This window comes from Pezoporus wallicus, unplaced genomic scaffold (genome assembly GCF_028554395.1).
Source record: "Pezoporus wallicus isolate ANWC-B61680 ecotype Strahan unplaced genomic scaffold, APGP_CSIRO_Pwel_v1 contig_1876, whole genome shotgun sequence".
NCBI lineage: Eukaryota > Metazoa > Chordata > Aves > Psittaciformes > Psittacidae > Pezoporus > Pezoporus wallicus.
The window spans coordinates 3,265,781-3,289,105 of record NW_026638337.1 but is presented as its reverse complement, the minus strand read 5'-3'; the positions used below and the strand labels follow the sequence as shown (position 1 = coordinate 3,289,105).

Sequence of the window (23,325 nt, the reverse complement as noted above, 5' to 3'; positions counted from 1 at the left end):
CAACATTCCTAAAAGGTGTAATTTATTATTTACTCAAACTGGTAGAAGTTTTCATTAATCTATCTTCTAAAATATTCTTTCCCTTTCCAGGCATTTAGAAGCCTCCATCTTACTGTTTTCCTCCAACACGAACTCTCTTTAGTCTGCCCATTCACATTAAACAGATGGGGCCCTACCAGTGACTAGTAGGAGCAAATCCCAGAGGGCATATAATTGTATCACTGCATATTTCTCCTATAGCCAATGGCAGTTCCTGTAGGTCCTCTCCCCCAGTGATACACTATATGCATAGATTTCAGTCCTGAATTGTTTTAACAATGGGAGTCATCTGACAGCCAAGAGTTAGTATGATATTTGGACTATAAGAGCTTTTAGGAGATCACACTATAAGTGCACTACTCCAAAGAGATTTTCATGTGAGATTTTAACGTCTTTTTATTACTTCTGATGAAAGAAAAAAAAAACCTGTGACAATTAAAATATACATTTTAAGATGCAAAACTAGGCTATTTCCATTTCAAGATCTATGAAAAAGCTCTTTTGAAAGTGAGATCTGTATTCCTACTAAGAAAAAAGAGTCTCTTCTGTGATAAATGTAAAGAGTCGTGGTAAACACTACATGTTTGTTTTTACAAATCATAAGACACTCCTGGACAGCACAGTAATCTCTTCCTTATACAACTGGCTCATGACCCTGAAAGTAAATTCATAGTGGTAGACTCAGCCACCTCACGTTAAGCCTTTCTAACTTCTCTGAAATTCACACAGCAGCTGGGTTTGCCCAAGTAGAATGAATCACAGCATCAGTGGATTCGTGTGTAAGCCCTTCTGGTTCAGGTTTTTATCTGTGTTTGCATAAAGGCTTATGCAGAGAGACCTCAAGTCTGTCTGGGCCCATGGGATATGACTGCAATGGAATTAATTTATTTTCTCAAAAAGCTGAGTTTCAGCTTTGAAAATAGTGAAGTGCTAAAATGTTACAAGTGATGCTTCGGCCATTAGGATAATTACCATGTTAGATTTTTCAAAAGAAAAATGTAATACCTGCATAGCTAAGTGGTCATGGGCACGAAAAGGCATAAAGAAAATACGATTTACTATGCTCTGTGAAGACATACTGACTGACTGCTCTTTTTTGGGGTTATTGGATAAGAACGTGCAAGCATCAACCTGATGCACAGGAGTTTTCTCAGAGGAGTCTTATATGTGTGGTTTCTCTGCCTCTGCAGATTCTGAAGCATGTTATCACAGTGTGCAGCAAGCTTCAGTGAGACAGCCTCCCATGAGGGAGCACAGCAGCACTGAGGAAGGACAGCAAAGCAACCAGCAATGCTACAAAATGCAATCTGAGAAACTGGAAAGGGACTGGAAAGGGCAGAAACTGAAGCCTCAAAGCAGGCATCTGCTGGAAACCAGCAATAAAAAAGGGATTTTCACTCTGTGTTTATATATGCACTAGAGTTTGAAGATGAAGAACATGAGTAACTCAAAGGACAGGCAGGGCCTCCATTTCACTTGATCAATCACAAACATATTATGGATTTGATGTAATTTGGTCCTCCAGCAGCCTTTACCTCTAAAATTACATAAATTACCAAAACATTACACACTTAATGAAGCAGAAGATAACAGAATACAGATTCCAGCAGTAAGAGTATATAAAGGTGCCTTAAGAGATGAGAGATAGCAGTACTTCAAGAAAAAAAAACTTTAGGTTCAGTATCACTGTACATTTTTTTCATTAATTACTTGACTTTGCCTATGACTGTTATGTAGTATGTCATTACAAAAGTTAATGACCCATTAGGATTTCTTGTTAAAAATGCCTTTACTCAATATTTTCACACTCAGCTTTGAAAATAAACGTTGAGCTCTGAGGCAATATAAAAGATGATAACCCAGGAGCTCAGCCTGTGAGCAAAACCAGGCAGAAGAAGCATCACATCCATCTTAGCCTTAAAAGCAGAAAACTATTCAAAAAGGAGTACAAAGATATCCATGGGGATGAATAAAACTGGCATCACTGTAGACAGAGAAAGCAAGTAGCTGGATGTGGATGTAGGAGTGGAGTGGAAATGAGATAGGAAGATATATAATGAAGAAGAACCTTAAGGGAGGACAAAAGTAATGTAAAGAAAGGAAATGTAAAGAAGGGAGAAGAGATAATGTAGCACAAAAGAAAGGAAGAGAGAAGGGAGAGGCAAACAGGAAGGGAAAAAAAAAAGACATGAAGTTTGCCAAATTAAGAAAAAAAGCTGAGAGAGGGCAGTGGGAGAAGAAAAGTGCACATGGAATTAAGCAGAAAAGAAGAAAGTGGGCACAAGGAAAATAGAACAAATGAAGGAGAAACAGAATAACGAAAGATAAGCAAGCACTCATTGAGGCAGGTGCTTCATTTATGATGATTAACTGCTATACAGAAGAATGCTGCAGTTATGGAAAGGCGTTTTGAACATTTGTATTAGCAGTTGTTGGATATGCTGGACTCCATTGATAGGTATCAGGGGAAAAGTATGAATAGACAGTAAGAAAGTTTAACAGAACCTGCAGATTTCTTACTATTTTGAATCCACCACAAAAAGCCCTACTGGATGAAGTGCTGTCCACAGATCAAAACCCAAGCAAATTAACCCTGTTTCCCTTGTCATGGAGACTGAGGTCAGTCCTACAAACTGCCATTCTATTAAGATCAGGGCAGGAATTTGGAGCTGGCGTTTCCCTACATATAGGTCTCTATCAAAAGGCTTTTTTTTTCCAAATCAATGGATGTCATTATGAATTCTTATATAAATTTATATTGACTACTTTTCCAGATCTGAGGGGAATAGTAGCACAGGCTGATAGTTGGAAGGAACTTAATTTGTGTCCAAACCTGGTAAGTCTGGACAGTAAGCAATAACATTCAAAGTTGCTGTAGATTCCCCCAGAAATACAACACACCTTAGCAAAGGAGACTTTGAATAAAGTATATGTGGCTTGAGGGAATACTAAGAAGTACCACAAAAAAGGCTCTAAAAATTTTAAGACTTAAATCATAAAAACATTTCTGACCTTTAGCACCACTGATAACAAGTCCCAGCTCTGCACAGACCGACACGCAGACAACTTCATGGTCATGACCAGTTAGAACAGCACGAGGAGCTGGATAATCACCTGTTAAAAAACAAAACAAAACAAACCAAGAAACACACAAGAAAAAACAAAAATAGGAAACAACAGAGGAATGACAAACCAGACCTGTTTTATCCACAAAAGACCTTTGCCGTAATTTTCCTTAAGTCAGTAAGTACCAGGGAGCTACGGTGGGCTTAAATATCTCATACTTAGGTTTCTGAACAAAATACATTCAGATAACATAAAGTTTCATAAGCACAGCTTCCCAATACATTAAGAGAAATGTTTTGGTTTAGAAATTACATACGTATAATACCCAAATAATAACAATACATAGCTGGTTTATGGCCTAAAAATAATGTGTAAATGCATATTTCAGATAAAGAGCACAAAGTGTGGTGGTATTAAAAGAAGCTGTAGTGTACAGCTCTGCTGTCAAATATATGTCTTCAGACTTCTGCTAGGAATCTAAAGAGTAGGATGAGTTAAGGACGTGTATTAAGAATCATAATGTGTTTCATGAAACTGGGGGTGGGAAAAGAAGAGAGGAACAGCACTGTAGTAGAAAGATACTACTGCTGGATAAACATTATTGATTCAGAGAACACATTGAATGCTTACAGATTAAAATTATACCTAAAAGCGGTTATGGGTATATGTCATTTTACATGTATCACTATGGATACCTATGCCATTTTTATCACACTTAAGGTATTAAAAAGATAAACTACTCCCTAAATATTTATTTTTCATATTCAGGAGTGAAATGTATTTTACTTTGAGTTCAGGCAATTGGGCATTGATGGGGTATTTATATGACAAATAGCAACATTTCTGTTCTTTCTAATAATAACAGATGCTGACATCTTAAAAGTGGAATTCCTATATGCAGTTAAGGAATTGCTTAGTATTTGATATTGCTTTGCCAGTCAAAGTTAATCAGTAACAAAAAATTAGCAACTTGGTAGATATCAGAGATTTCATCTGGTTATGATGAAATATAGAAAACTGGGAAACCCCAAAGGACTGGAGCCCTGCCAGGGTAGTTCAAATACTTTAAAAAGATAAAAGAAATGACCTAGGGAACTACAGATGAATTACTGTAACATTAATCCTATGCAAAACAACAAAATGGTTAATCTACAGTTTTGTCAACAAAGAATTGGAAGCTGCAATGAGAGTCTTGTCAAGCAAGCTTCTTATCTGTTTTTGACAGGATGACAAGTAGAGTTGATAAAGATGTCTATGTTAAAACGGCTTCCATGTATTTTTTTTCAACGTATTTGTGTTAGTAGAACAATGTTTTGATGTAAACCCATTTGATATGAAATTGACTGTGGACAACAACATGGATAGCACAGAAGCTGGTTCAATGACAGATCTTAAAATTTTTTAACCACAGAAAAGTATCTATTATTAGCTGCATATTAGGATATTGGAAAGTAGGATGTCCAGTTAGCAGCTGGGAATTGATTCTTGATCAAATACTAACAAATAAGATAAATACAGTATAATATAAAATCCTTGCTGATAAGATATGGTTGCATATAAAACTGAAACAAAGATTCATAGGCAACTGTAAAATGAAGAGACAACATTCTTTGCACTGCCTAGTTAAAGGTAGAAAAATGTGTTTTATTTTATTTATTTTGAATATGGCCAGGTGGAAGGTTGATGCTCCTGCCCAAGCACAAGCTCTGCTCACTGGAGAGTACATTCTCTTCAGGAAGACAGTGAGACAGAGAAGGATTTTTGGAGCTAGAAAGGAAAACTTCCTCCACATTAACTTTCAATGCAATATCCTAAAATAGCAAATAGATGTTGAGAACCATCCTGTCACCATAGACCAGAAAGAATAAAGTCGTGTACCCACATTTATAGAAATTAGTTTAAAGGAAGGTCACACAACTGATACAGATAATAAGACAGGAGACTGCACAGTGTTTAAAGTGTTTTCTTTCTTCACTACACAGAAAGCAAAGCAATGACTTGACCAGTGCAGCTGGGAGTCACAAGCGTAAAAGATGTCAAATAACACAGAAATTTATCTTGCAGCTACTGGCACAGTGAGGTCCAATGGGTGAATGGCTGCACACATTTCAACCCTGTGATAAAAATGCAGTTTCCTAACTGGAAAACCAGTTAAACATCAAAACAAACTAAAAAAGGAACTACCCTAGCTGTTAAGCAATATCGCATAGGTTTCTGAAAGACATGCATTAGGAAAGGAGGCTTGGATAGACTTCTGTGGTTCTATGAATTTAGTCTTTTTTATTGCAGACACTCGCATCACATAAATTTGTTAATAAATTCATGAAATGTCTACCTAGGTATACAACTTCGAAGGATGTTCCAGACCTTTCCTACTCTAAAGGAGAGAAATATTCTGATTTTCAGTATGAATTTAATTTCTGTCTAACTTGTATCTATTTCTTCGTGTGTCAGCATTGCCCTTTAGCATTAGGTCTTCCCCCTCCCTTGTGTTTTCCCCTTCTATTGTACTTACAGAACAAATCAGCCCTCTCTGTCTTTCTTTCTTCCTCTGTTAAACAAACCAAACTCCTTTGAAGTGGCAGGCTTGCCATTTTTTAGTCATTGCAGCAACACATTTCTCTGCCTGTCTTGCTCCAGTTCTGTCTTAAGTATTTCTTGCCAAACCATAACATCTCCCCTCATCAAAATTTTAATAAGAATTCCATGTATTTTACCATCTTTCTGAACCAGCTGAGAACTATCAACCATGGATTTAAAGGTTCCAGTTTTGGATGCAATAGTACAGGGTGGCTCAAGCTACCTGTTTTTATTGTTGCATAGCACAGACACGCTAACACTTTCCTATCATTTATGAAAATAGCTACCCCAGTAAATGCTAGTTTCCCAATCTTTATCTCAGCCTGCAAGAAAAAAATTATTCTGGTCTGGAAACTGAAGATGTGAACAGAAAACTGGGTTTTACGGCTGGGGAAACATTCTAGTTGGAAGAAACAGAAAATGCAACTCATCAAAGATAACCTATATTTTGAGATTTAGATTTTTATAACTTTTCCATCAGTGTTGATGTTCAGAATCTCATCTCCTTTTGATTTTTTTTTCTCCAAGTGTATAACAAAAGAGTGGGGGGGGGGGGAAAGGAATTAAATTAAATACAGAACTTTCCACCTTTCTTTTTCCTTCTGTATGTCCTCCTGGGAAAAAGAAAATTATGCTTAACAGTCATCTTGGCTTAAGCTCTGATTATAGAGGTACATACAGCAGCATCATCAGACTGCAAGGGTGAGAGACTGAAATTATTAGATGGTTAGAAATTTTTTAAGGGTAAAGAAATAATGCAATTTCCAAAAGGGCATTTTCCTTAGTGTTTCCTAGGAAAAGACTTTAATATCATGAAACTGTAAAATGCCTGAATATTGAAAATGAAAATATTTAATTGACTTCTTGATTTTTATCAGAAACAACTGCTTATGAGAAACTGCTTTTAAAAAACAACTGCTCTGAATTACAGCTCTTTGAGTCCTATTACTCAGTAAATACAAATTAATAATGGCATATCATTAACAGTCTAACAGTAACTGAAAATGGGATTTTTCCTCTTAGGGCTCTGCGAAAAAATTATTCAGTGATACTTTCTACAGGAAAAGCTGTGGCATGGGGAAGAGAATGTCAGTCATATTATATTTTATTGATATGGACAGAAGCTGTGAACTCCAGGAATCATTTGAAATCTAGCAAAATATTCTGTCACTGTCACATCACCACTGATAGATGCAGCCAGAGGTCAGAGGCTGAAGCTCTGAGAAAATATCAGGTGAAAATATCCTACCTAAAGACTGAGATACCATCACTGTAAATTCCCTGTAATTTCCCCAAAGGAGCACCTTTGAACCGAATTACTAGAGGGCAGATAGAAAAAAACAAAAATCTTCATTGTATTTCAAAACAAATAAGCTTTTCTACAAAGTCTAAAACACAATACATCTTCCTTTCTCTCTGAAAAATTTAACGCTTAATTCTATTGTAAGGTTCTTCTGGAACAAATGGTACTCTTGCATTGTAATGAAAATAAAAGAAAAAAAGAACAGACTGTTACCATTTCTCTCATACTGCTCTTTTCCAAGAATTATGTACAGATTGCTATGGACACACATCTAGGAGTTTTCTGTGTAAAGAAACATAAGAGCATGAGGCAAATTTCAGCCTCTATTTCATCCCTGACTTTGACAGAAGCAAGTACAATGCTATAGCTAAATTATCTGTTGAAAATAGTTTATTTTACTATTTACTTTACTATTAACACTTTTGAGGGGATATTCATCAGGAAAAAAAAAAATCTTAGAAAACACTACGGCTTTCATGGAAAAGAAGATGTAACAGCCTTCTTGAACTTCTACTTTCAGAAAAAAAAAACCAAATCCTTTAGTTTGGCGAATATATAAGTCTATGGGCAATAAATAGGAATATTTCAAAGTAGAAAATATCCAAATAACAATGTCCACTTCAGAGAGCAATGGTTGTAAAAGAAAGATTTCTGACCAAAATATAGTCATATATTCAAAATATTCCCAGCTCTGGCAGAACTGGTTTATTTGCTGAAGAATGTGAGCAGCATTGCATGTATCTACACACAATTCACCCAGGTGAGTGGAATTTCAGGTACCTTGCACCTATCCAGGCCTTAAAAGGAAAAAATACAGTGGATGAGAGGAGAGTAAGGATTTGCAGCTTCTCTTCCTATTTCTTCCACTAAATTGCTTGGGACTTTGGCAAGTTGCTGAACCACCCTGCACTGTACAGCCCCTGCAAAGCATTGGAGCACACATCTGTTGGTAAAATAACTGCATTAGTTCAGGTGTATTATTGGCTCATTTACCTTTAGTTTTAAAAATTAATACCTAAATTGTACAAACATAAAAGTACCATAATAACTCTTTAACAGCCAACGCAGATTGCATGTGTGACAATGTGCTTTGCACAGGTCCTTCAAACAGCCATCCAGTCCATTTAATACAAGAACACATGGGTGGCTATTTTGAAACTGATGCCCTTTCAAAGTCAAACTAGGGCAGATTAAAATGTAGAGGGATATAAAAGAATAAGTGAATATTCTGAGTTCAGAATAACTATTCCTTCAAGATATAAACTCATGAAACCAATGACATTCATAATTTAAAATTGTTTAAAAATCTTATGCAAAAGGAACACATAATGGTATACTTCATGACACACTTTAAAAAGGTGCAGGTGAAGTGCAGGTTAACTTAACAAAGATCTTTTTTGGTAGCAGTTACCCTCCCTTTCAGATATATACAGAATACACTCACTTGCAGTGGATGAATTTTTAGCACCTCTGAGGATTATAATGCTAAACAAACCCAGCGCAGGGCTGATAGACACAATATTTTCCAATGGTCAGCACAGTTCCCATTAGAAAAAGCAGGGTTAACTCTCACACCTCTTGTGACCATCCTCTTGGAAGCTACAATAGGTAATGAGAAATGTCAAGTCCTAAGATCAATGAAATTTCAGGCTCTAGGGACAAAACAGGAATAGCATTGATCCTTTTAAAGAACACCAGTCAGAGGGTGAATGTAATATATTGCACAGAGAGACTCAAGAGGATAAACGGCCAAGTCCAACATACCTGACAAAAAATTCAATCAGCTTTTAGCACAAGCTGCCTAGCCTTCCTTTCTTTCACGCAGGAGTCTGATTCTAATTAAAGTGTGAAAATTAATTTTTATCACTTCCAAATTAGTTTCTGAATTTGTGTCTGTTTCAGATAAAAGCATCTGTCCCTCACTTTTCTGCAATTCAATCATCCACTTTGGTATCTGTTCAAAGACTTGGAGATAATTCTCATTCTCAAAGTCACTTGTTTGAAAGCAACATTCGGTAACACAATCATAAAAATATAAAAATAAAACAACTACAATGATACATGTTGAACTCCGGGGCATATCATGTACACTCTGCTCCTTTTCATGATTACTAATACAGTTGCTATGTGAAAACAAATTTGTATACAAATTAGCACTCAGTTAAAACAAATCCCTATATTTTGTAAGAGAAAAAATGTCAAAACACAAATTGTCAAATGCTATCACAATAATTTTTCTACTCAATCTCTTAGAATTGCAAAGATTTACATTTGCCAGATCACTTCAGACACTTAAAATAAGCAAACTATGTCCTTTGCATGTGCCATGTCTTCTTAAAGGAAAACGGATTCCTTTCACTGTTCTCTCAACTGCAGCAGATTTATATAATGTGGTCATCAACTTAATAAAGTGAAGATTCAGATTACCTATTTCAGATGGGCAATTTTACCTTAGAAAGTAGGTATCTGACCATGGCAAGATGACTAAGCTTCATTCAGTTCAGTGTTTTTTCCCAGAGGTGATACTTACCTAAGCAAAGATAAAGAAATAAGGGGACTCTCAAATATACATAAAAACCTGCATGCAGCTGCCCTTCAGCCTAAAGGAATTTGTGACATATCTCCCACTTTTCAGGAGCATCCCCATGCACCAGCCTCTAGTCTAGTCTGGAAAAGGACATTTTCTATCACTGCTCTTGGAGGTTAGACATTGCATAGCCGTGAAACCCATTTTTGCTGGACCAGAGAAATTACAAGTAGGGAGATTTGCCCTACATACGGCTGCTGAAGTTTTGGTTCAAACTGCAGCTTTGGTTCCTGATTATCTTGATTCAGCTGTATTTTTATCCAATCATTGTGTCTCATAAGATCCTTAAACAAGAGCAGAGAAAAGAATTTTGCTTTCCATCAAAGCTGGAGGTTCACAGCATGCCCCTCCCACATTAATTTATAACCTGATAGTCAACATATGTTTGTGAATATAGGCATGTGGGTTTGAATTCCCCCAGTCTCCAGAGCCCAAGAACTGGAGTCTCCAACTTCCTGGATGAACATTCTAACCATAAGGCTTTTTACAAGTCATTTTTGAAGGCTACTTCATGGAAAACATTATCTTTAAAAGCTGGTAAAACTTGACTCTTCTCACAGTAATTGTAAGAAGTGTCAATAAGTTGTGACAAGTACAAACTGAACCAGAAACTCCTTTTTGATATTTGTTGTAGAGTAAAAGTGGTAACTTAATCAATGCATTGATTGGAAAAAATATTTTTAAACTATAAAATGAAACTCACCATGCTTTCATAGGCAAATTTTCAACTGCTGAGCTGGTGCAGCCACTAGCAAGAGTCTTATCTAAGACAAAATTTTTCTCCATTCTCCTCTTTAAACCACAGCTGATTCTGTATTTCTCACAGACAGAGCTGGGGTCACCCTCTGACCACATGCTCACACAGGTATTTCAGGAGAAAGCTCTGCACAAGTCCAGCAGGTCAGGCTATTGACATACATGTTGTTTAATAAAGATTTTATCTAACCCTTGGGTATGGAATTTTAGCAGAATCAGTAAGGCTTTTGTCCTGACAATCTTCTTCCCCAGAGTATTTCACAATAAATGATTGTGACTACTGTGTTTTCTAATGAAATGGTATCTACATTTTCTATACAAATGTTAAATTACATAAACTGTTTAGGACTGGGGCTTGATTCTCTCTCACCCCCATTCTTCCCCCCTCTCCCCCCCCTTACATTTTCTGAAACAGCTAAGTTCCTTTTGGTAATTGGATGCATTGAAGCTGAAATTGATAATTAACTGTCTTTCAGCTTAAAAGATCATTATAAAGTCAAGCATATGACCCAGATAATTACTATACCTGACATTTTTCTTTGAATTCTTCACCTTCTTACAGCCTGTGGTTTAAAATACCTTATCTGCGTCTCCAGATGACAGCTTTTAAAAAACCTAATCCCTCTTTCCCCCCCCTGAAAATATCATCTACATCTTTCTGGAAATTCATTCTAAAGATGTTAAGTAATTGGATTTGACCTACAGTGAACATCTCACTTTCATTTTTCCTACAAGATAAATCATAATCTTCTACCAGCAAGTATATAAGAAGAATAGATTATGAAATATTTTTTTACTACTTTGGTAGCTGTAACTCTGTAAAACTTCAAACATATTTTCACAAGGATTGTTAAGAATTCTTCACTCATGGAAATAAGCATCCAGGGAATCAGTCATACAACTATCATGCCTGTTCATATTTGGAATAGAATCTAGTAGGTATTACTTAAGCAGAAAGATTTAGTAATTGTATTAGTTTTAAAAGGCAGAAGGTCCTTCAGGCACACAATCACTCATGTGATCTATTCTTACTGATGTATGTTCATGAAAGGTCAAAGTAGCTGTTAATAAGAACATGTTTACAACACATGAACTTCTTGTTTTAGTACAGAACTAGTACATAATTAGCATATCCATAATAACTTTATTCCAATGAGCAGAGATAGCAATAGTAGTGATGATATCATTCTTTCTCAGCATGAGTCTTCAACATGTCTGCAACAGGAGTATTAAAAAATTTGATCAATAGATTGAAGCTGCAACAGTGGACTTAATCTGATATTTAATCTTCCTGAGTTCTGCTACCTGTGCCTGCGAGATGTCATTTGCCTGGACATAGCTGCAAGCACAGTTTCCCATTACCCTGACTATAAGGTATTTTTCTTCAGCAAAACAGTGCCTTACATGTATAAAGGTAGAGAGAGACAGCAAATCATACAATTTGGTTTTGTTTCCACTGATTTCTCTCATCTGATTGATATCCTCTTTTAATAAAATTAAAGATCTCCAAGGCAGACACTTCCACAATTACACAGCTAAGATATTAAACCTGAGACTCCAAAAAGTACCACTTTCTTGTAGTTAGATATGTTCATGATGACAACAAAGTATCAGAACTAAAATGAACCTATCTGCAAAAGAACTGGAACAGCTTGTATCAGCCACTAAGGAAATGCTAATGCTAATGGCAAGGCTGTCGAAGTCCCATGTAATCAAAGGAAGTAAAGGAAAAGTCTTCATTTTCTTTTCTTTAACAAAAGAAGCAAGCTCTTATTTTTTTTCTGATTTAGCATAGAAATTACTAATACTTGATATGAATCACAAAGCCATTCAAAGAAGTAAAATGGTGTCAAGAGTGCCCTGACATGAAATTCCTTTTCAGACTGAATTTCTCCCTATCTGAGAATTAAGTGCTAAAAAAATGCCCTGGAATATACATAAAAATCAGATAAATTTCTTATTGGGACATAATTTTACACACACACACCCACCCTTCATTCTCTCTCTGTTATAAAAGCAAACAAAAGTCAGGTGAGAAAGAGGCTTCTATGTGTCTTCTCTTTGCTCTGCTTACAGAAAAATGGAAGAAAACTAAAACACAATAAAAAAACTACTGCTGCAAAATTAACAAAATATTTACTTTGTAACAAATAAGACAGTTTTCTACCAGACATTCAGCTGAAGAAATACTTTCACTTAGATGTCTGTAACTGACAGGTCTACAACCGCCTCCAGTCAGTACTTGATCAAAATTGATAGTGATGGCTTTTTCCATGTTCATCCAAAGAGGCAATATCCTTGCGCTGAAAATAATCATCAGAATTCAGAAACTGCTTTAAATGAAAGTGATTTAGTGTTGTACAAAACAGCTTTAGTATATGAATAAAAGTGGCTCTTGTCTTTAGCTGTGGTCATATTACTAGCTTGGGTGAAGGGACCTTGTAAATTAGTTGTGAGCTTTAAATGTCCTCTTACATGCACTAGTATTATTATTATCATGCCCTCTTCACCCTGCAAAGCACTGATAGCTAGCTCCCTACAAATTAAATGTAAACTTTTCCTGACATTTCATATTTTTCTATTTTTATTCAGTCACATTGCTTCACCAAAGGTTTGCTTGCTAGAGAAAGACCTTCCTCACAGAGACTCATTTAATTCCATGGCATGTGAGATATTCCTTTTTTGAAAAGACAAGCAGCTGATATAGCATGCTGTAGCACAAAAGAAGCAAGAAAGTATGCCAGAAAGTATTTCTGATGAAAGTCAAAATATAGTGATATACATCCTGTCACTTAAAGGCCATAACCGTCTTGCTCTCATTTATGATGACATGATACTATAAGTGATAAAGGCAATTATGAATTTAAGAATTACTCCCATACTATTATCTGTTACCACACACAGACTGTTTAAACATTTTTTGGGCTAGTAATGAATTGCTTAGCATGTTGTGCTCTTCTTACACCAACTTTCAACCTGTAGGAGAAGTAATGGATATATTTGGTAATATTTTCAGAAGCTGACAAAAGGAATACTAAGAATGAATTGGTGTGACAGAGATCCTTTCAGGAAGGTGTGTTTATACAGGATACTTACTGCTGTTTGGATTGTCACCTATAATATGATGCCGGCCACTCCAATACCAAAGCAGCAATGTAGCATCACGAGACCCAGACACGATGTAGCAATCACCACCAATATAAGACTCTGATCTGGCAAGGCAAGTCACGACATCCCAGTGGCCAAACACAATCTGAGTTAATTTTCCTGATGGGAATGCAAAGTGATACAAATTCAGGTTTTTTAAGTACTTGCAGCATTTAGAAATCATTCACTAACTCATTAACAGATATTCAGTTCAAACTTAATTTTTGCCTTATGTCCCCTAATTAGAGTTCACTACATGCTAGAACAAGATTAGAAAACTCTTTTTTTCTCTCTTTTTATGTTCCTATTGAGGGCTGTGCCCTGTGCCAATCCATAGCCTAACCCTCATTCTGAAAATCAAGACAGTGCTGCCATCACTGAATATTAAGTGGAATTACTGCTTCATCAGTATTTAAGCAATAGTGTTAGAACATGATTTGTAAATTTCATGAATGATATGCATAAGACAGCACATGAACTTTTCCATAATGGTGCTACATTATTATATTAAAAATATATATTTGTTCTATGTCAATGTCAAACTAAGTTTTACTTCATTACCTCCTGTCTATTATCTTATGCAGTTTTTAGCAATACACTGAATAATATTAGACTCTGCAATCAAACAAAAAAATGAAATATTGTTTCTTGGTAGCAAGCTATGTAACCTACTTTCTTATTACATGAAATAAAGATGGAAATAACACAGCCATAAAAATATTGCAACAAACATTTTGCTTTATCCTTTTCATCTGATTGATTTCCTAAATATAACTATGTTTTTCAAAATTTACCACTTGCAAAATTATATGCCTGTTTTCTTTTATATCCTTTATCTTCCATAAAATAAGCATTTTAAAGCCTTTATGCTCAAACAATATTGAAGGGTATTATAAAATGCCCTTTATTGAGGGGGAAGCACAGGCATCAGATAAGGTAGTATTAAGACAAACATCCACTTTATAATGCAAGGAGAACAGGTAGTTGTATTTAGGGTCACCTGTTTCTGTAGAATAAACTCGAAAGCTCTTGTCCCAGAAACCACAGATAAGAATATAGCGATTATCTGCTGTGACCACGAAGCAATGTGCATTGATCTGGATACTCTGATCCACAAGGTCTGTGATCTGTCGTTTGTTCACACCCGAATTATTGGCTGTAATGACATGCAAAACACATTTTAAACGTAAGCCATTCCAACACTTTCCTGTCATCCACTTACAGGAGAAAATGAATACATTTAACTTTCAATGAACTGTGAATTTGTTGTTGAGTAAGCATTTTAAATATGAACATTTAGAGCTGTCTATATGGGTGTCAGAAATACAAAATTCTTGTGAGATTTCTGGTTTCCCTCTGCATAAGACAAAATGGTTTACAGGAGATGACTATTTCTTATAAACTGCCTGATACACTGCATAATAAGTGGTAGTATTTTAAGTGCTCTGCAGAAGTACTGTCAAAAAACAAAATGAACTAGGGGAAAGTGATAGAAGCCCATTTTAAATACCAAGTCAATGCTAACAATACTGCAGAAAATACATTCTAGGTGACTGGCATCTCACCTATAGAAAATCTCCCAGCTTACATTGTGTGACCTTGACATCCCTTATACCTGCAGACACTTAATCAGATCAAAGACATAAGGAATCAGCCAATGAAACTATTCAAATCTAACATGCTTTTTCAACACTCTCTTATCCCTCAAGCAGAGAGCAAGGCCATGGATTTTAATGTCAGAAGAGGCAATGCCACCTGGAAATTACCCCAGAAGGAGGGAAAGGGAATGGGTTCATGCAGAATCCTACCACTCTGACAGTCAAATTGAGCTGCTAGGAAGGGCTGAGTTAGGGGAAATAAAACTCATTCTGAGATACATATTTTGTCCTAACACAGGAACAAGACTTAACGCAGATAATATTCTCAAATTTCTTTTGTCCCTATTTTTGGTAATTCTACTTAAATTGCTTAAAAATGCATGAAATCAAAAACTCAGCCAAAAAAATCCCTCAACCAATTTTAAATTTGCTTGTAAAAGTTAATACCGTGTATATACACATTCCAAGAACGCACATTTAAATTATCAGACCCTCTATGCCCATCCACTGAAATAATGAATGAAAAACAAGTAACTCAGATTTCCAGAACAGGTGGGCACAATATTTGTGCCCTAGCTTTTGAGAGGAAAATCTGAAGAGAAAACCATTGTCATTATATGAGCAAATGAAGCATACAGAATGCGAAAGCTAACTCTCCTGAGGTACTTATATATAAATCTTTTAACCGTGAACATTGACACAGACAAAAAAGGAACTTTTCATCTGGAGATGTTTAAAAATGCTTTTTTTTTTTCTTGCCAACGTTGCAAAATTGTCACTATCCCCCAATTTCTGTTTCAAAAATATGCCTACTGTGAAAACAAAACCAAACAACCCAAAACAAAATAAAAAAATCCAAACCACCACAAAGCAAATAGTTGAAAAGAGAAATAATGACCACTAGGAACACAAGTCCTGCATTGAATAGATTTAGCAGATGCTGTTTCTCAAAATATTTCACTTTCTCAAATATTTTGGGATTTGAAAAAAACAATTATGACTTATTTTAAAATCCAGTCTTTCATATATTAATTTAGCAATGCTAACTAAACCAATCAAAATCATAAACTGAATGAAATGTATCTGCTTCTGCACTGGTATATACTGTACTGGCTGTAAAAAATGAAAATACGTGAACTCTACCAGATCCTCACATTTTGTTTTGCTAATGTGACCTGATAAGAGAACAGAATTATAGATATGGGTTGACAATGTAACTGACTTAATTGGTTGTTTCTTAAATACCAGCTGCTGATGATGTTAATAATAAATAGCACTCATGTAAATCATTCAGCATCAATATCTAATGCTCTTAGTTCTCCAGGACTGACAAGAATAAATATTTTCCTATCTACAGTGTTAAATGAAGCATAATATATAAATACAGCTTAATCAATAATTCCTGAAAATGCCGTTTTCAGATATATCACTACATTCTCATCTTGACATACCAATCAATGGATCCATTTCAATTGGAAGATGATGGGCTTGATCCAAAGAATATCCTGGGGCTCCCCGAAGGCCTACACATGAAAGTAAGAATAAAGTACATAGGAACTTTGTTGTCTAAACTTTTTATATGATTTTTCTAGGTTTAAAATTGCATTATTGGATATATAAAAAAGTCACTTCTTACTATTACCACAACTTTGTTCTATGAATCTTTTAAGAACCTTCCTTTGTGCTACATAAATATGCATTTGTTAATTTTTCAGTAATAATAACTATAAATGTATGAGCGTGAACTTCATCATGCTTTCTTCAGCCATAAACATTCATTAAACTTCATTAACTCATTTGAAACAGTGTAACAGAGATTTTTTTTAATTTTTTTTACATTTAAGCACTGGGTGAGATAACACAGAAAAGACAAATAATTGGATTAAACATTGCTATGAGTTTTTTACACATGGAAGTGACAGAAACTTGGACCTTTTCACACATTTATCTAGAATTTTTAGCAGGGAACTTGTGGGCTACAGTAAATTTGTCACAATTATTCCTATTATTTCTGTCCTGAGCAGTCTTTAAGCTATTCAAATGTGCATCAGGGGCTGCACGTTTAGTGCTATCGGCTCTCATGCATGGATGTCATTGCTTTGGCTCTTCTGAGCACCTTCCTTAGCACATAAATCACAATGGTCACTAGTGATAGCACATTTTTTGTCAGAAACTGCTGTGTTTCACAAGAATATCCTCTATAAGAGGAGATACAGAGTTTTGGGGAATAAATTCCTTCTGCTACAGCAATAGTCAACTGTAGGAGGCAAAAGAAAACAGGGTCTATAGCTGGCCCTGCTATCTTCTGAAAAACACTCCTATGAGAACTTCCATTCTTTTTCTCCTTTCAAAACCAAAGCAGACTGGGCTTTTATTAGGTTTGTGTGGCAAGTTGTTGGTAGCAGCAGGGGCTACAGTGGTGGCTTCTGTGAGAAGCTGCTAGAATCTTCCCCCATGTCCGACAAAGCCAATGCCAGCCAGCTCCAAGATGGACTCACTGCTGGCCAAGGCTGAGCCCATCAGCAATGGTGGTAGTGCCTCTGCGATAACTTATTTAAGAAGGGGGGAAAAAACTGCAACAGAAACTGCAGCCAGAGAGAAGAGTGAGAATATGTGAGAGCAAACAGCTCTGCAGACACCAAGGTCAGTGAAGAAGGAGGTCAGGAAGTGCTCCAGGTGCCAGAGCAGAGATTCCCCTGAAGCCTGTGGTGCAGACAATGGTGAGGCAGGCTGCACCCCTGCAGCACATGGAGGTCCACACTGAAGCAGGGGGGTGCCCGAAAGAGGCTGTAACCCTGTGGGAAGCCCACACTGGGGCAGGTTTGCTGGCAAGATTTGTGACCCCAATGGGACCCACACTGGAGCAGTCTGTTCCTGAAGTGCTGCGCCCTGTGGAAGGGACCCATGCTGCTACAGTTCAATGAAGAACTGCAACCTGTGGGAAAGACTCATGCTGGAGAAGTTCATGAAGAATTGTCTCCAACATGACACACATGTTAGACCCCATGCTGAAGCAGGGAAAGAGTGTGAGGAATCCTCCCTCTGAGGAGGAAGGAGTGGCACAAACATGAGATCAAATGACCACAATCCCCATTCCCCTGTGCTGCTGTGTTGGAAGGAGGTAGAACATTTGGGAGTAAAGTTAAGCCCAGGAAGAAGGGAGGAATGGAGGAAAGTGTTTTAAAGATTTAGTTTTGATTTCTCAATATCGTACTCTGATTTGACCTGTAATAAATTAAACTAATTTCCCAGAGATGAGTCTGTTTTGCCCATGATGGTAACTGATGAACTATCTCCCCCTGTCCCTATACCAACCCATGTGTGTCATATTTTCTCTCTCCTGTCCAGCTGAGGAGGGAGAGTGATAAAGCGGCTTTGGTGGGCACCTTGCACCCAACCAACCACAGGGACAGATCTTTGCTGGTATTAACTTAGATTTGCTTGGTTCTATTGTGAGATGGCTGTGCAAATCCCTTCTACTGTGCATAAACACTGAAGTTCTACTTAACATCCCACATCAGTAAAAGTGGTCTGTGTATATATTTCTGTAGATGAACCTATCCTTTATACTAGAGCTGTGATTTATTATGGTAGTAGTAAGAAATTTATATCCTGTCCTGGATTAATCTTTTGCAAAATGAAAGACATTGCCAGGCAGGATGTAAAAGTTGAGAAAATCATTAGAAAGAGTTTTGGTTCTTCAAAACAAAATCTTGTTTTCATGTCTCTTCCTGTTACAATATATCCAGAAAGCATTCTCTTTGAAATTTACAACACAGGTTTTCAAATGATGTAAAATTTAGCTCAGGGTTGGTTCATGATGTGAATTCTGCATGTTTGCAATGCGACCTACATTTTACAAGAGTATATAGGAAAAATTAAAGCAAGAGTATATATGAAAAACTAAAAAAACAGTCACAGGCCAACACAACTTATACTAAAATGGATGACTTCAAACAACAGCTGTTAAGGAAATCCTTGAAATCCAGGATACACCACTATTAGTAACCTTGACTCCTTGACGCTTATTTTATACTCTGGATGAGAAAGGGGTACTCAAGTACTAAAAAGCCTCCTCAAATGGAGGTGACGTGAATGATGATGGGTTCAGAATACTTGGGCAGCATCCCTGAAAAATCCAGAGAACAAATTAGGAATTAGTCATTCCATGTTAGTCAAAAAAGTATTAAAATAACAGGTGACAGTTTCTGTACCTCTCAATAATTTATGACATTGGGCTCTTCCTTTGAGGACACTGTCAAATATATATATAAATTTTGTTTGTCTTTTTTCCTACCTCTAATTTTTTGCTTTCATTTTAAAGAAATGGGCAAAACATTTTTATACCTAATGCAGTTGCAGCTGATGGAGTATCACAAATGCATGGATTTGTGAAAGGCAATCAAGTATCCTATTCTGTTCCTGTTGTATTCTCTAAACCACCAAACAAATTTTGTTTGCAAACAGAAACAAGTACCTTGCAAATAAATGTGAGATTTAATATTCACTGTAACATTATTTAAATGTTCAGAATATAAGTACTATTAAGCCTTGTATTATTATTCAAGAATTCAGAATTATATTAACTTTACTTGCTCTGATAGTTCCTCTAATGCATGGCTATAAGGGGATTCCCATTCATTTGTCTTATTAGGGCTTGTAACATCAATCTTTGGCCAGCCTTGTGCATAAGAGGTAGGATCTATTTCACCTGACTTGAATTATTCACTGAGGAGATGTTTATATTTAAGCCATTGAAATCCCTAGGTAATCTAGAATCTGTTGGAGGTAGATATCTCACCTAAATATGACAAAACCCTCTCCAGGGGTTTCCTTCTGTGTGTAAAGAGTGGAGGATTTTTCTTTTTTTTGTCTACTCCCTACAGAATTCATAAGCCAGCTACTGAGTCACACTCTCACATACCAGGTACTTTCTTGTTTCTCCCAGGTAGCAAAAAACCTTTAAAAAATTCCAGATACTTCAGCATAGGGGCTATCACAGCAGGAAGCTGCCTTAGAAAATGAAACCTGTTCATTCCCTCATGCACCTTATAGCTTCACCACCCTTTTAGCAATGCCTGGGATAACCTCAGCACCTGCAGGTCCAGGTCAGGAGACAGGACAGTCCTAGTGGCAACACAGAGAGGTGAGCAGAGGATCTGGAAGGGAAATTTGGAATGACCTTGTTAGATGGGCTTTTGGGAGGAAATGAAGAAAAGTTCTCTTCTGAATAGTTTGGTGTCCAGGTGCTTAGACTTCCTTAGGGTCCCACATTACCTAACAGTGAACCAGGGGAAGGCTTATGACAAGTTCCTGGGCAGACCTGAAACTTCTCTCAAGCAGCAGATAGTGATGTATGCTCTCTAGCATGCCAGTATGTATTCCTGAAACCTGGGACATTTTAATATTGGCTGTGTCAAGAACAGCAGCACTTCCCTGGAAAGCATTATATCAAATGCTGATCCTGATGTAATCACAAATCGATTGGCTGCCATGGTGATGTGCTGCTGTTAGGGAGAGTGTTTCTAGGAATGACACCAGAGAAAACACAAGCTTTGATTATTTGACATAAACCAGAAAAAAACAATACATTTTTGTGCACAGGAAGGTGAGTGAGATTAACCCACATCTGGCTAAATTGCACTCAAAATTAAAGCTGTTCTATTAAGGTCTGCAATCTTGAATGAAGGGTCTCCGTGAGAACCTACCTACTGTGTTGTGCCACCGATTGACTGCAAACAGCCTGCTGCAAGTGACAGTCACCACGGCAGGAATGGTCAGGTGGGGCAATGTGTTGGCTGCCACATGTGTGACTGGGGAATTTGATGGGAACTTCAGCACCATGATGACATCCTGCTGCATCTGATCTTTAAACATGAGTGGGCTCTGTGGAAGGAAACACTGTTGAGTAGAAAGGAGAAGAGAGCAGAAGAAAACAGAAGGGATAACACAATTAGTGAGGAAGTCTGAGGGAAAACGAGGTTAAAAAAGAGCAGGCAAGCATGTGCACATACAGGGAAAACAACACTACCTGCACATCTACACTAGTGATGGAGGAGAGGAAGATCAGAAGCTATTATGGGATCATTACATGAGGGTAAGTAGAGAACAGGTATGGTAAGGATTATCATTACAGGGCACAAAATTACTATTAGCATTAATTAATATGCACTAACATGTAAAATTATACAGCAGGTAATATCCACACAATAGAGATAAGATTCAAATAAAAGAGTTAATGCATTATAAATATAAATGCTACAAACTACAGTGGTTGAAAAAAGAAATTTAAGAGGGACTATAAAACTCACAGAGATTTAATTTTTGCTTATGAATTCTTTATATGAAATACAGCACTTCTAAACATAGACAACTTAATTCCATGTAGAGCATATGCTTATTAGGGTGTCTTTAAATAATTATAAACCAGTTTGATGATTCTACAAGTGACACAGTTTCTTGTACATGGATAATAATACTGTTATTAAGTGCTGGTTTTAATATTATTTTCAACCACTGTTATAACAAATAGAATTATTTCTAGAAGTTCAAATAATCATTTCTACTTGTCTTTAAATTATTATTAAAAATATTATCCATACCTTAAATATAGAAAATAAGTATTATGTACCTTTGACATCTAGACATTACTTAAAATAACACAGCTAACACTTCCACATCAATTCCCACTTTTGCATGTACAACTAGATAGAGTGATTTCCTTGTAGATAGATAAAATGATTGAAACTACTGCACATCTTACTGTCAATTTACAAAATTTACAAGATAATATCTAGCTCTAAGCATTTAATCAAAGGCACTGAGGGGCACAGAGATCTGTCTTGTTCAGTCTGGCTATTTCATGTAATTCTTTGCAAGAAGCACAGAGAAGAATGCATTTGGAATGAATTTTGGAGTTCAAATTGAAATTTGAAATATACATTGTATTCTCCTGAAGGAATAGGCAGGAGGATTCCAGTATGATTTGAACTCCAACAATTTTTCTCAAGCAGACATTGTTCATAAATCAGCCCCTAACTATGCATCCTTTTAAACAAAGCAAAACAATATGCTCACTCTAAGAAATGCCTGCAGTCATTCCCACTACTTGCAGAAATAAGAATGTAAATATGTATTTTTCAACTGCATATTTATGAAGATAGGGTCTTTTTATACAATATTAGACAGGAAAAGCCAGGACTATAGGAAGCTAAAGCTATTCAAACCTCCACCTTGCTCTGCTAGAGCACTGCAAGCCCTTGGTGCCACGAGAAAGTGGCTGCATGGGCAATGGAGGGCATTAAAAGTATTGCTTAATGGGTACTTTATGACCTAAAAAGGATCCTCAAGTTCAAAGGGAATGCTTTGCCAGCCAGCAGTTACGTCTCACCAGGTGCATGGCAGAGCTCCGAGGTGGATGGGGCTCAATAAGCAACTGCGATGGCGTCTGTCCAAAGTTCTGTATCTGCGCCTCCATGGCCTGCAGGCAAGGGAGAGGGACTGTCATGAGCAATATGCATCAAGGAGAGAGGTCAACACACTGTGTGACAGTGCAGGCATATCCCAAGTCAACCATGAAAAAAAGTCCAGAAAATTCACCCGGTGCTCTCCTCCCAGGCTGCAGACTCATCCAAGTGTTAGTATTTTGCAGACAAGCTTTGCTTCTCCTTTCAAGCATGCTTCAGTTAACCAACTAACCATTCTCATTTCCAGTAACTGGCGTTATATGTGAAAATGTTAACCTGTGAGGACATGCGGTTCAGGTCTTGAGAGAGCACTTTTTTTTTTTTTTTTTCACTAAAAAGAACATATATACCTTAATAAAGTCCTTTGTAAGGAGAAAAGTATGAGGATCTCTAATAAAATAAGCCTCTGGAATCTTAAATGGGAGGAAAGAAAAGCAAACTGAGAAACAAAATTCATGTATAAAATATAAAAAAAACCAAATAATTACTATTTCAACAAAAACATTAGTAAGCTAACACCAAAAAAAATACCAGAAACAAATTTTGACAGGCATATTGAGAGTAACGTATAAATCTTTCCAAGTGGAATACATTCACTGAGTATTTCATGCTTAATTCTACTGCATTTTTTTTTTCCATGGGCTTTCAGGCTTCACAGGTTTGAAATGAAAACTTAGCAATTTTAGTATATTCTTCAAGACTTAAATCTACTTGCAGAATAAATCTGGAGTGATTCCATATGAGTAGAATACAGCCCATATGCAGAGATGCTTACACTACTCA

The 23,325-nt window shown here is 36.6% G+C and overlaps 1 protein-coding gene across 8 annotated transcripts in view; it reads right to left on the bottom strand.

The window, feature by feature from the left end:
* Window positions 1-23,325, bottom strand: part of NBEA (neurobeachin) — a 506,572-nt gene that overhangs the window by 4,755 nt on the left and 478,492 nt on the right. For 6 of the 8 annotated variants that reach the window (XM_057410438.1, XM_057410432.1, XM_057410434.1 and 3 more), the window contains 6 exons: window positions 22,467-22,556; window positions 20,785-20,977; window positions 16,528-16,599; window positions 14,479-14,634; window positions 13,428-13,598; window positions 3,052-3,153 (listed from right to left, as the gene is read on the bottom strand). In XM_057410438.1, the coding sequence (XP_057266421.1) occupies window positions 3,052-3,153; window positions 13,428-13,598; window positions 14,479-14,634; window positions 16,528-16,599; window positions 20,785-20,977; window positions 22,467-22,556 (784 nt within the window). The remainder of the gene's footprint in view (window positions 1-3,051; window positions 3,154-13,427; window positions 13,599-14,478; window positions 14,635-16,527; window positions 16,600-20,784; window positions 20,978-22,466; window positions 22,557-23,325) is intronic. The other 2 variants (XM_057410433.1, XM_057410439.1) reach the window with 1 other exon arrangement.